Source organism: Madurella fahalii (genome assembly GCF_045866475.1).
Source record: "Madurella fahalii IFM 68171 DNA, scaffold_1, whole genome shotgun sequence".
Lineage (NCBI taxonomy): Eukaryota > Fungi > Ascomycota > Sordariomycetes > Sordariales > Madurella > Madurella fahalii.
In genome coordinates, this window is record NW_027263971.1 from 1,055,897 (window position 1) to 1,068,514 (window position 12,618).

A 12,618-nucleotide genomic window follows, 5' to 3' on the forward strand; every position below is an offset into this window, starting at 1 on the left:
AAAGCGCACTACAGACAGATCCCAACTGGGAATTCGCACTCGAGCCCCGCCACAATAGCCTCTCGACAGGGTGAAGCGACTCGCCACCACCCCTACCATGTCCGAGACATCAGCAGCCCCGTCCCAAACCGCTTCTCACCGAAGTGGAAGAGGCCGTAGAGGCCGGCCAAGAAGAGGTCATCACCATGGCCCCGGGCGGTCCAATGCTGAAGGGGTCCAAGCAGTGCAGGAGTCTCCGGTGAACAGTTCTGAGCCAGTTCCTCCCGCCTCAAGTGAGGGTCGGGATGTATCATCTCAGCGGGGACGGGGGCGAGGGGATAGGGGAAGACAAGGCAATCAACGGCGTGGTAGAGGCGGCGTCTCTCAACGTTCAATCGTGGTATCGCATCGAGGGGGACGAGCGCCTCCCGCTCTTAACCAGGCTGGGGCCGGCTCGTTCGGACCTAGTTTGCGCGCCAATGCCCCCGAATTCGTCCCAGGACAACCAGCAACCCCCCTGAGGTTCGTGCCCCTCTGAAGGTTTTACCGGAATAGGAAGCTCATATGATTACAGTTCTGCGCCTCAAGCAACGGGTTCGAAAGAGAAGCCGAAATCGTCTGCGCCGAGAGTGATGCCGAAATCCTCAGCGGCAGATCTGCCTACCCGTATCCACGAGGATATCGACAATCGGCAGTACGAATGCGTCATCTGTACGAGTGAAGTGCTGCGGAGCTCCCGTGTTTGGTCTTGTTCTATTTGCTGGACTGTGGCCCACCTCCATTGCGTCAGGAAATGGCACACGAACCAGCTGAAGGAGCGGGACGAGAACCAAGGCCCAAACCGGCCCGAGGGTTGGCGCTGTCCTGGGTGCAATTCCACCTTGATCGAACAGCCAGGGCCATACCACTGCTGGTGTGGAAAAGACATCGACCCGAAGCCCATTCCAGGTCTCCCTCCTCACACCTGTGGACAGACATGCAACAAGCCCCGGGCGACATGCCCACACCCATGTTCATTGATGTGCCACGCTGGGCCATGCCCTCCGTGCACACTGATGGGCCCGACACAAACTTGCTTCTGTGGCAAGAATACGTCGACCAAACGATGCAGCGAGACCGATTATAGCAGGGGGTGGAGTTGTCAAGAGCGATGCGGTGATTTGCTTCCGTGTGGCGAGCACGAGTGCGCTCAAACTTGTCATGCCGGCTTGTGCGGTGCTTGCGAGGTACCCATGGTTTCCACCTGCTATTGCGGAAAGGAGCGGCGTGAAATGCCCTGCAACCAGCGTGACGACGTCGAGGAGTCCTTCAATTATGGGCAACTTAACTCGCCGCCGGAGGTCGGGAGTACCGAGTCTGATTCGGATAGTTGGTTCGAGGGCTCATTCCGTTGCCGCAACACCTGCGGTCGGGACTTCGACTGTGGTCACCATGCCTGCCAGAAGCCATGCCACCCGCAAGACGAAGCGGCGGCCCATTGCCCCTTTTCTCCGGATGTTGTCACCCATTGCCCGTGCGGCAAGACCCCCCTCGAGTCCATGTCAGTAGATCCGAGGCAATCATGTCGAGACGCGGTCCCGCATTGCGACAAGCCATGCAACAAGCTTCTAGCTTGTGGCCATTTGTGCCCGGACAAATGCCATACTGGCGCTTGTGCGCCCTGCACCCAGACTGTGGACATTACCTGCCGCTGCGGAAGGACGACTGTCAAATCTGCCTGCCATCAAGGAGACATCGTGCACCCGCACTGCTTCCGCGTGTGCCGAGCTCAGCTCAATTGCGGTAGGCACGAGTGCGGAGAGCGTTGTTGTTCGGGCGAGAAGAAGGCTGCCGAGAGACGGAAGCAGAAGCGGAATGCCAACGAGAACTATGAACCGGAGCACATCTGCTTGCAGGTCTGCGGCCGCCAGCTCAAGTGCGGCAAACACACCTGCCAGCAACTCTGCCATAAAGGACCGTGTATGTCCTGCCCGGAGGCCATCTTCGACGAGATTAGCTGCTCCTGCGGACGGACTGTGCTCCAACCACCTCAACCTTGCGGGACACGGCCGCCCGAATGCCGATTCCCGTGTACGAGAGCCCGTCCATGCGGCCATCCGTCCCTCCATCACCAATGCCATCCTGAGGAGGTGCCCTGCCCCAAGTGCCCATTTTTGATGGAGAAGCCTTGCATCTGCGGCAAGAAGACGCTGAAGAACCAGCCCTGTTGGTTCGAGGAGGCTAGGTGTGGTCTACCTTGCGGGAAAAAGCTCAAGTGCGGGTAAGTTACGGCATCTCTCGCCTCTCATATCAATCGATTGGTGTCTAACATGCCCAGGGCCCATGAATGTAGGAAACCATGCCATAAGCCCGGGGAGTGCGAAGATGCCGGAATGTCTGGCACGCACTGCGCCCAGGTGTGTGGCAAGATCCGTAAATCATGCGAGCACACTTGTACTGAGCAGTGTCATGCGCCTTATCGTAAGTGAAGCGATCTCTATTATGGCAAAGAGCAATGTCTAACTCGTCCTCCACAGATTGCAAAGAGGACAAGCCCTGTCAATCCAAGACATTCATCACCTGTCCTTGCCAGCGTCGCAAACAGGAGGTTCGGTGCCAAGCTACGAAGCTCAACCCCTGGCTGACCAGAGAATCAACTTTAAAGTGCGATGACGAGTGCCTCCGTCTGCAACGAAATCGGCAACTCGCCGAAGCACTTAGCATCGATCCTGAGACGCACTCTGACGATCACATCCCGTACTCTGACACGACTCTTAAATTGTTCCGAGAGAATATCAGCTGGGCACAAACACAGGAGCGTGAGTTCCGCGCCTTCGCCGCTGCGCAGGACGAGAAGCGCCTTCGGTTCAAGCCAATGCAAGCCCACCAGCGGGCATTCTTACACGCGCTCGCGGAGGACTTCGGTCTCGATTCGGAGAGCCAGGACCCCGAACCACACCGTCACGTCTGCGTCTTCAAGACCCCGCGGTTTGTATCCGCGCCGCGGAAGACGCTCGCGCAATGCCTCCGCATCGCCAAAGCAGCCTCGACTCTCGGCGCCGCCGCTTCGTCTCTCCGACCTCCAGCCTCAGCCTCTACAGCACCTCCAAAACGGGGCGCGCAGACCTTCAACGCTCTCGTCCTCAAGAACCCCCGTTTCGCCCTAACCATTGACGAGCTCGACCAAGCCCTGGCGGCAGACCTGGCGTTAGCTTCCCGCACCGGCCCAGCTTTGACTTTCACCACCCACTTCCTCCCTTCCGACGAGATAGTCATCAAGGCCACGCCCAACACCACCACAGCCGCCGTGGCTGTAACTTCTGTTGCACCTACCGCGCAAGCTCTAGAGTCGGCGCTGTCACAGCTCAAACCTAACATCGCGCGCACAGTCTCCCGCCTTGGCCTGGCAGGTGCAGTGTCGCTGTGTCACGTCGATGTTGCCGACGGGCCGGGGCCGTCGTCGTCCTCTTCCCCATCGGTTAGCATTACCAGGCGGGAAGGTGATTCAACTGCTGCGAGCAACACGGGCGGCTGGAGTGCCGTTGCTAGTCGGGGGTCGTGGAGGCGCACTGGTGCTACTGCGGCTGCTGCTGCGGAGAATAAGCTTCTTGGTGTAGGAGGCGCGGGTGAGCTTCGTGCCCCCAGCGCGTTCGTGGCGTTGAAGAGGTTGGAGTTGCGGAAGAAGGAGATGAAGAATGCGGCGGTCGAGGAAGATTGGCTTGCTGCCGCGGAGAGGATGGACATGGATGGTGAAGAGGCAGTAGAGGGGAAGGACGCTGCTGAGGGTGTGGGTGGTGAAGGTGAGATAGGAAACGCGGGCGCCACAGGGGCTATTGTTGCTTTGGGTGGAGAGATAGGGGGCGGGAGCCGGGTGGAAGGCGGTCAAACTGAACAGGAGGAGGGACTCGTGGAGGCTGTTGCTGTGGATGTTTGAGGGGCACCAAGGTGTCCTCGCGCTGCTTTAACTGCGGTCCCGTTGCTCACAGACATCGCTGCCGATGCGAATAACATGACGTTCGAGGAACTGGGTGTGTGCCTATGGCTGGCCATGCGTGCCGGGTGTAGGGGCGTATGACTTGAAGCCGAGACACCCCCCTTTCCCCATTAGGTGAGAGTATCCATAGATGACGAGCAATACTCTTTGGAGAAGCCTTGAACGACAATTGATCTCTTGCATCACGCCTATGTCATCAACGCCTTCCTGACGCCCGCAAAGAACGGAAGACTTTAATCCCGCCCCGGCTAAGCTGCACATGCAAGGTACCGTGATACCCCCTGCGGACGTCCGATTGCAATAAGGTATATATTATGTGCGGGCACTTCACACCCCCCACTCAGTCTATCCTTGTTCAATTAATACGAGAGCGCGTGCCACTATGTCTGGGATAGATGGAGTGTCCGTCTCGAACAGTCCGAATTGCAGGTACCTCCGTTTTACCCGTCCGTCTGTCCGTCCTTGGGTCCGTTCATCTACACAGGACGGCGGCCCGTGTCGAATCCGGAGTTCATGAGCTATAGCTTCATGCAATAAAGAGGAGGAAACGTACTGAAGATTGCAATTGCCTTGTTTCCGTTTTGCATCCGGTCTATCCTACCTACTCTCTAGGATAATAGACTGCCATTATTTGTTCACACAGATTGGGGTATCAATGTACGTTGAGAGAAAACAGAAATCGACGATACACCTCCGGTTCCCAGGCCTTTACCCCTTCGGCCGATTCTTCATGTTCCCATCAAGGTGCTGTCTTATACAGATGTTGTACAAGGCCAATTTGAGATTAGTTCTTCAATTCCTTCGCTTTATCTGCGACGATTCTGTTCATGAAGTCGGCAATGGCCTCAAAGTAGCCCTCTTCAACCACACTCGAATTGTGGTCGCCGCCGGGGAGAGGCTTCCAAACCTTGACCGGGGCTTTGGACAGGTCGTAGAGGCGCTTCATGTGGATTGGTCTTTTCCAAGCCCGTCAGAAAGAGGGGGGCTGTCAGACAGTAAGAGGGACTTACGGCACAATCTCATCTTGAAGCCCGCTCAGAAAGAGCGTCGGCACCTTGACGTTGGGAATCAGGCTATCGCTGGGCCAAACCTGGTGGCACAGATAGGCGAGGTACTTGGCAGGCGGCATGATGCTGGGGATCAGCTTGCGCATGCTAAGGAAGGTGTTCTCGAGGATCAGGCCGACGATGTCCCCGCGGCTCTGGTTCTTGGCTACGAGGCGGATGCCTACGGCGCCGCCCAAGCTCTGGCCGTACACGACAATGCTGTGGTCACGCGTCTCGGCGCGGTCACGGAGGTAGTCGAGGGCCGTCTGGGCGTCGATGTTCAGGCCGGACTCGTCGGGCTGGCCCGTCGAGATGCCGTAGCCGCGGTACTCGAGCATGAAGACGTTGCAGCCGGCGGCGGCGATCAGCATGCGGGCGATGGGCAGGCGGTGGCCGATGTTGCCCGCGTTCCCGTGGAACATGAGCACCGTCACTTTGGAGTTGGGCCCGCCGCGCGGACCGCGGATGTAGAAGGCCGACAGCTTTTCCCCGTCATTGGTCGGGATGATGAGCTCCTCGTAGTCCCTGAAGTTGAACTGGCTCGGGCGGGGGACGTCGGTGCGTGCGTTGGTCGGGACATGGGAGGGATAGATTAAGGCCCTGTGGGGGCTTTGTTAGTATTGCACATTACGTAGGTACGACATTGAAAGCGATGGCGGGGCGGAGGCGCACTTTTGCTTGAAGTAAAGCAGAGCCGTCAACAGGGCGGCGACCCCCTAGAGAAAAGAATACAGCGTTAGTCGACATGCACACACTACCACGAGAGCCTGACGAGAGAAAGCTTTCCCACTTGCCCCCTGAACTAGCCGGCGTGGTTGGCGGTGCAGCCATTCAGGCACTGGGCGGGAGAGGCAGAGGTGTCGGGTCATACAGTGGAGGCTATAGCCGGCAGGCGCATGTAGCCCGCGGCGCTGCTCATGAGCGAGACAGTCTGCTCCAGGAAGGAATTGCTGGTCGACGACGGATCGGGCGACGTCGACATGATGACGGGCGAAAAGCTAGAAGGGAAAAAAAGAGGCGGTATACGTTGGAGCGGATCGAGTGGAGGAGCCCAGTCAGGGATAACGTACGGATGAAGAAGCGAGAAACGTTCGGGCTAAGGTGCCCCAGCAAACGGGATGGTGCAACGCAACAACAGCAGGGGGGGTTTGAGAATGATCTCTGTGCAAGTCACGGTGCCCTGTGGTGTGGACTTTCCGGTCCCTACGCAGCAGAGCTACCTACCCTTACCCTACCAGTAAGGCAAGAATGCGGATCCCAGGCTCGAGCTTTCTTTAGTCTTTAGGGCCCCGGGTGGGGGAGGAGGGGGGGGGGGGGCGCTGGCAGCCCAGGCACAACCTGATAGGCCCTGTCTGTGTATGCTGCAGGAGTGTTTAGGTCCGGCGTGTTTAGGTCCGGCGCAAAAGGAAATTTCGTGTGCAGGTCAGAATGTCTGCACGCGCCGTAAAAGCATTGATGTAATGTCAACGAAAGGTAGATCTGCCCGGCTCCCGGCACGGATTGCTGGGTGCTCCTGGTCTGACATTTCTGGACCATATGGGTGCTAACGGGTTGGTCGGGAGCACGCTAGGCCCGCTCCGGCGACCGCAGCCCCGTCCTGTTAGGCCGAGAGAGCGGGCCCGGTCGACCATGATCGACGGATCTCAATCAGCCAGATGGGTTCAGGTGGGCAGGCCTGTGATTGCGGCTTTGCCAAGGGTAATCCCCAGCTTTACTTGTATTGTACACTAACTTATAAGCTTCCCTCGCATCGATAATCGCCGACTATGGATGTAGGACCCTCGGCAGGCAGACCCTGTGGCTTGCATCCGATCCTCGTTTGAGGCCATAAGGCCAATGCAATATGATTTCAGCTTTTGCTGCACAGGGAAGCGACTGGCACCTAGTCGCGCGCGACACGGGCTCCTCGCATTGGATCGTGCGGCGGTTCATGCACCCCCGTCGCTGGTTTCCAACTCGGCTCTCAATGCGCTATACCCAAGCGGGCATACCAACCGGTCGGCTGGAAGCCGTCGCGCAAGCCCTGAAACAGGAGATGGAAGGGAGCGAGCTCAGACAGACAACTGAGCCCGCGAATGGCGTGCTGCGGAACCTGTTGCAGGAGATCGCTCTTCCGAAAGCGTAATGTAAGCGCTGCCGAAACGCTCTAGAAGCTCTCGAAGGAAGGCGATTCGTCATGCCATCCTCTGCAGAGCCTCCCAGTTCCTGAGCTTGCGCCGCGAGCAAACGGCGAATAACAGCATGCCGTCGGTTCCTTCAGACAAAAGATCAAGTGAAGGGAGTAGTAATGCTCCCGCATAACTGACCGTGTGATAGCTCGGCCGTACCATCGTCCTTCTCACAAGGTCAGATGCGAGCACGCCGAGCGTTGGCGCAGGATGGCATGCCGGCATTGGCTTCTTTTTTTAAATTGATTGGAACGCGCTCCCCGTGTCCCCTGACCAACCACGAGCGCGCTTCAGTCGAGTTTCGTGTCAAGGATTGCGGGTCTGTTGTGCCACACCTCCCCGCTTTTCTGTGCCTTTCCTGCTTCTGAGTGGCCGTCTCAGCGCCGCCCTTGGACCGATTTGGCTCGTCTGATTCACTAATCGGGGCGACGGGTTGCTCCGCAGGTCGCTTCCGCTGCGGTGGGCAAGTCAGGGGGATGGAGGGGCTGTGGCTCGTGAACCTGCGGGCCCGGCAACTGCGTGGAGCTAGCGACGCATCGGCGCCCAAAACCTCCAACCAAACAAATGGATCTCCAGCTTCACCTTTTTTTCTTTCCAGTCGCCCACACCAAAAATTCTACCAGTCATCCAACTCGAGTCGTCGAGCCACCCACCTGACCGGGAACGTGCCGAGATCGATCCGGCTCCAGGAGCTAACGGACCCTCTTTCGTGCCGTTTCCCCCCGCCAACGCTGGTGCGCTGCTCGTCAGCTCTGTCGAATATCATTCGTGCCCAAAGGCGCAGCAACCCACTTTGTTGACAATCCCCTCAGCCGCCGCCCGCCCACCGACGGCGCGCAACACACACAAAGGCGCACACGCACACAGCCCCCCCGTACTCTGGACCCAACCTGACCTCGGTGCCGCCCGATTCACCCTATTTCAGAGAGGAAAGCTCTCTATCCGGATCCCCGCTTCTTGGGGGCTTTCTCGCCGTACCTACTCTCTGCTAAAACGCCGGGCAAAGGCCATCCTCGCCCCAACCGCTACCGGCTAGCGAACGATTGGTCGGGTTGGACGACGGGCTTCTTCCATCATCCAGTCAAACCGAGTCGTGAAGCCGGCTCTTGGCAAACATTGGCTGCTAAACAAGCCCGCTTCACTTCTTGCATACTCCGCGCCAATTGGAAAGACTTGGGATTTGAGAAGGGAGGATTCACCCCGCCGCCACCATGGTTTCCTTCTCGTGCGAGGTAGGTAATGTTGCAATGTCCTTTATTCCATTATGCCCTCGGAGAATACATTTCTCTAGCACGGCCGACTCCTTGGCTTTCAGCGCAAGCTCCGAGACAACGGCAAGCAAGGCCATTCTTGGGCCGCCCGCGCCTCGATTCTATCGCTCACCCCCCCTCCACGCCTGCTCTGGCTCCCCACGCCCCTCCCATGACCACCCCAGAGGGCAATCTTAACTGACATCACACACACCATGCCCTGCACACCACCTCCACGGGTCGCGGCCAACAGGTCACGACCCCGGCACACCACCCCTCCTTCCCGCACCCCTCCCCCGTCTGATCAAGTTGATCCTCCCTTCTTTTAGTCTCCTGTCACTCTTCCTGTTTCCTCCCCGTTGCCACTAGAAGACGCTTGTCTCCATATCATCCGCACGCTCCCAGGACGACCAATTGTATTCTGCATTCGGCAGCATCTGACTAGTTTTTTCTGCACCCGTCTCTAGGCCTGCGGCGACATCTTGACCAAGAAGAAGCTAGATCCTCATCGAAACCGCTGTCGAGGAGCCACCTTCACCTGCATCGATTGCATGGTGCACTTTCCCGGTACAGAGTACCGCACGCATACGGTACGGCACCATGTTCTGTCGAGTGCTGACACCACTGACTCGGGATTACAGAGCTGTATGAGCGAGGCGCAAAAGTACCAAGGCGCTCTCTACCGTGAGAAGAAAGCGAAGCCCGCACCCAGCGCAAACATCCAAGAGGCGCCGAACGCCATGGTCCACGCAGCTTACGTCGAGGATGTCGCCGAGGACTATGATTCCTGGCGCGACTACGAGCAGCGCAGCGATGACGACACTAACTCCCTAAATCCCCCCCCCGAGGCGCCGACTCCCCCGTCAGCAGTCGAGCCAGTCAATGTCTTCGACTTCCTTGTCACCAACCCAACGCCCGCCGCTTCCAACGTCTCCCTACCTGCCACCGCTCCCATTCAGCACAGCGAAGAGACGGCGCTCGTTCGCTTCGACCCGGAGGCCAATGACTTGCCAGACACCTTCGACGACAGCAACGCTATGGTCCAGTACGGCAGCGGCCCGGTACCAATGTCCCACTTCGAGACACCCGCGCCAAAGGCAGCGCGCAGGAAAGTGAAGGATGGAGACAAGGAAACCAAGAAGGACAAGAAGCGCAAGAGGTTACACATTGAAACGGACCATATCATGACGGACGCGCCGCCGGTCCTGCACTCTGGCCTAACAGGCGGTATGAACCGTCTGATGGGCAGACCAACCGTCTTCCCCCCATCGCCCGACTACTCTGGCGGCGATGCCGCCGAAACCCCGGCCAGCCCCCTCAAGAAGACCAAGTCGAAGCACCACAAGTCGAGCCGGACAGAGTCGCTCAGCAATAGCCTTATGGCCATGATCGCGGCGGGAGCGGGCGCCAAGCCAAAGTCGTCTTCATCCAAAAAGCGGACAAAGACAAAGTCGAGCTCGTCGTCGTCCAAGAAAAAGAAGCGAGGCACCACCACCACCACCACCACCACCACCAAGACACTCGAAGGTCCGAAGGAGCAGAAGCTCCTCGAGTATAGACCGGGTTCCAAGGACGGGGAGAATGCCGCCCCCACCGGGGGTGAGATGGTCGTGTACAAGCCGCGGGCCGAGCACTTCCTCAGCTTTGTCACCAAAGGCCCTGAGAGCCACCGAGGGTGCAGCGTCAACAAGGCTTTGAAGCGCTATCACCGGGAGAGGGATGCGTCGGGTGTAAGCCTGAGCAAGTTGGTGGAGGAGAAGGAGTTGTGGAGGTCGTTGAGGATGAAGAAGAATGATAGGGGAGAGATTGTGTTGTTTTGTCTTTGAGGGAAGGGGTAGGGGTAGGAGTAGGGGTAGCATGAGAGTGTGTTTGCATTATGGGAAGGCGGGGGAAGCATATCCATGAGGGAAATGAATACATGGACATGGGTTGGGAGTTTAATGATGTGTGGCATGTCATACTTTTCGTTTCTTTTCTCTCTTGCGTCTTTTCCTTCTCATGATACCTCTGTTGTTGACGTTGTTGACGTTGTTGTCGTTGTTGTCGTTGTTGTCGTGGACATGCCTGTGCGCATGTGGCAGGAGGACCGGAGCATACATGTGGTCGTGTGTATCCTTGGTTTTTAACTCTTTGTCTATTTCGTCGAGGTGCAAAGTCGAAGACTCATCTTGATATTCACATTTTTGCGCTGCCTTTCTCGTAGTCTCTTTCTTTTGTAAGGGACTGTTGGTTTGGTCTTGTTTTGATTCGCTTCTGTCTCCTGGATCTGAATACCGAGCAGATTTGCTTTGGTTCGGACTCGGGCTGGTTAATGGCTATGGTGCCCTGGGGGCTTCCATATCTGTCTTTACTCGATTGCTGAGCGGGAACTATGTCCCCCTTCACGTTCGTTACATTGTACATTAGCAGTTACTTGACTTTAGCTATGGCGGTGGTGCTGGGATAGGCGGACAGTTAGCGATATGATATCCGGTCTTGACTTACACTACTCGCATGCTGCATAGCTGATGTGAGCGGGCACTTTTGGCCTTATGTACGGCACTCCGTCGATATAATGTGGGTGAGCCCAATCCAAAATTGACTGATTCCCATTCATTAATCATATCATGCCATTGGAATTTATACAAGCTCGCAACTGCCACAGTCATCGTCTACCTACAAAACCTTACACAGGTGATTTCATGATGGAGTACAGGGGGTACACACACACACCCGAAGCATACAGGCAGCCCCTCTTTGCACCTGTTCCTGCCGCCTCACGCGACCCTCAACGGCAGGATATGCTGCGCCAGCGCCTCGCGCCGACACAGCGGGCACTCGGGCTTCTCCCGCACCCAGTCGCTGATGCAGGACCAGCAAAATACGTGCCCGCACGACGTTGCCGCCGGGTCCTTGAGCTCCTCGAGACAGAGCGTGCACTTGCGCTGCTGGGCACCCTTGATCCACCCCATAACCCCGGGGTGTAACCCCAGGTCGTACCGCGCCCCGCGCCCGCGGGGAACGGGGGTGTGCGTGGTGAGGCCGATTTCGGCTAGGCTTCGCTGGGAAGTTCCGGACGAGTTGCCGCTGAGGAGCTCGTTGTTACTGGTGTAAGCGTTCTCGTCGAGGGAGACATCCCTGTGGGCGGCCGCGCCGAGGGCGCCGCGTTCTCGGAAGTCGCCATCGCCCTCGTCGCCGTAATCGTCTTCGGGGATGGCGGCTGGGGCGAGCTGCTGGCGGATGTGCAGGTATCCGCGCACGAGCATCTGCACTACGAGGAGCACGCCCAGGACTTCGTACCCCGCCCGCCCGCCCTGGCCTTCGTCGATGCGCCGCGTGAAGACGTAGCGCAGGCCGAAGAGCCGCTTGGAGAGCGAGTAGTACGCGCCGGTGAAGTAGAAGACGGCTAGTGTCACGGCGTGGATGTGGGCGCCGCTGGTGAGGGAGGAGAGGTGGGTTAAGATGTAGCGCAGGAGGCGGTACTCGGAGCTGGGCTGGCCAGATTTGGTCTCGTCGCGCCCTTGCCGAGTGAGGGTGGCGAGGCGGGACTGGAGACGCTTGCGGAGGCCAGACCGGAAGCGCGGAAGTATGCGCGAGGCGATATAAGGGAGGAGGACACCCGTGAGGATGTATCCTGCGCGTCGTTGTACGGAAGGTAGGACAGGACCTCCTTCCTCTTGTTTTGTCGCCGGCGTCAAGTTTGATTTTGGAGTGTGAGAAGGAGCCTCCACTTGGACGAGGTCGCAATACTCTTCGCCGAGGGTGCGGTTGCCGAGAAGAGTCGTCATGCCGAGATAAAGCGCGTCGGCAAAGGTGCGGGTCTCGGTTGCCCAAGCGTGGGCGGAGCGTGCACCGCGTAACCGACGATGCAGATCGCTGAGTTGGTTTGTGAGGACGCCCTGGAAGTAGGCATCTTTCTGGTGGGCGCGGATGATGTCGGGTGCCGCGGCGAAGGGGTAGGGAGAAGAGGTGAGCGGCGGAGGGGGTTTCGACTGAGGGGGCTGCGGGAGGGATGCCATCTGGTCGGTCGATTGGCAGGCGTACAATCTAGAAAGTAGACGGGTCCTTGCGCCGAATTATCAGATTACATATTGCGGTACCGGATCAGAAATATACGCGGACGTTGTTGCGCTCAACGCAATGCTGTGTTGTTGTTGAAGCTCGGCCAGTGGAGCTGGCCCCGGCAAGCAGATGCAAGTCCGCTGGGCTGGACCTCGGGTGCC

At 58.1% G+C, this 12,618-nt stretch overlaps 4 protein-coding genes across 4 annotated transcripts; 2 read left to right on the forward strand and 2 right to left on the reverse strand.

The window, feature by feature from the left end:
- Positions 1 to 2,135: 2,135 nt before the first annotated feature.
- FAP1 (FKBP12-associated protein) lies at positions 2,136 to 3,892 on the forward strand (the record flags this gene model as incomplete). The annotated part of the gene is made up of 3 exons (XM_071055736.1): positions 2,136 to 2,239; positions 2,297 to 2,439; positions 2,496 to 3,892. The coding sequence occupies 3 exons, from the start codon at positions 2,136 to 2,138 to the stop codon at positions 3,890 to 3,892; spliced, it is 1,644 nt and encodes a 547-aa protein (XP_070911837.1).
- Positions 3,893 to 4,736: 844 nt separating this feature from the next.
- Positions 4,737 to 5,980, reverse strand: bem46 (bem46 protein, variant; the record flags this gene model as incomplete). Its single annotated transcript, XM_071055737.1, has 4 exons — positions 4,737 to 4,908; positions 4,963 to 5,598; positions 5,671 to 5,714; positions 5,870 to 5,980. 4 exons carry the CDS (start codon positions 5,978 to 5,980, stop codon positions 4,737 to 4,739), a joined length of 963 nt encoding a protein of 320 aa, XP_070911838.1.
- A 2,397-nt stretch (positions 5,981 to 8,377) lies between these two features.
- Positions 8,378 to 10,242, forward strand: MFIFM68171_00316 (Zinc finger C2H2 LYAR-type domain-containing protein; the record flags this gene model as incomplete). Its single annotated transcript, XM_071055738.1, has 3 exons — positions 8,378 to 8,398; positions 8,884 to 9,006; positions 9,058 to 10,242. 3 exons carry the CDS (start codon positions 8,378 to 8,380, stop codon positions 10,240 to 10,242), a joined length of 1,329 nt encoding a protein of 442 aa, XP_070911839.1.
- A 930-nt stretch (positions 10,243 to 11,172) lies between these two features.
- PEX10 (peroxisome bioproteinsis factor 10) lies at positions 11,173 to 12,414 on the reverse strand (the record flags this gene model as incomplete). The annotated part of the gene is made up of 1 exon (XM_071055739.1): positions 11,173 to 12,414. One exon carries the CDS (start codon positions 12,412 to 12,414, stop codon positions 11,173 to 11,175), a length of 1,242 nt encoding a protein of 413 aa, XP_070911840.1.
- Positions 12,415 to 12,618: the final 204 nt, after the last annotated feature.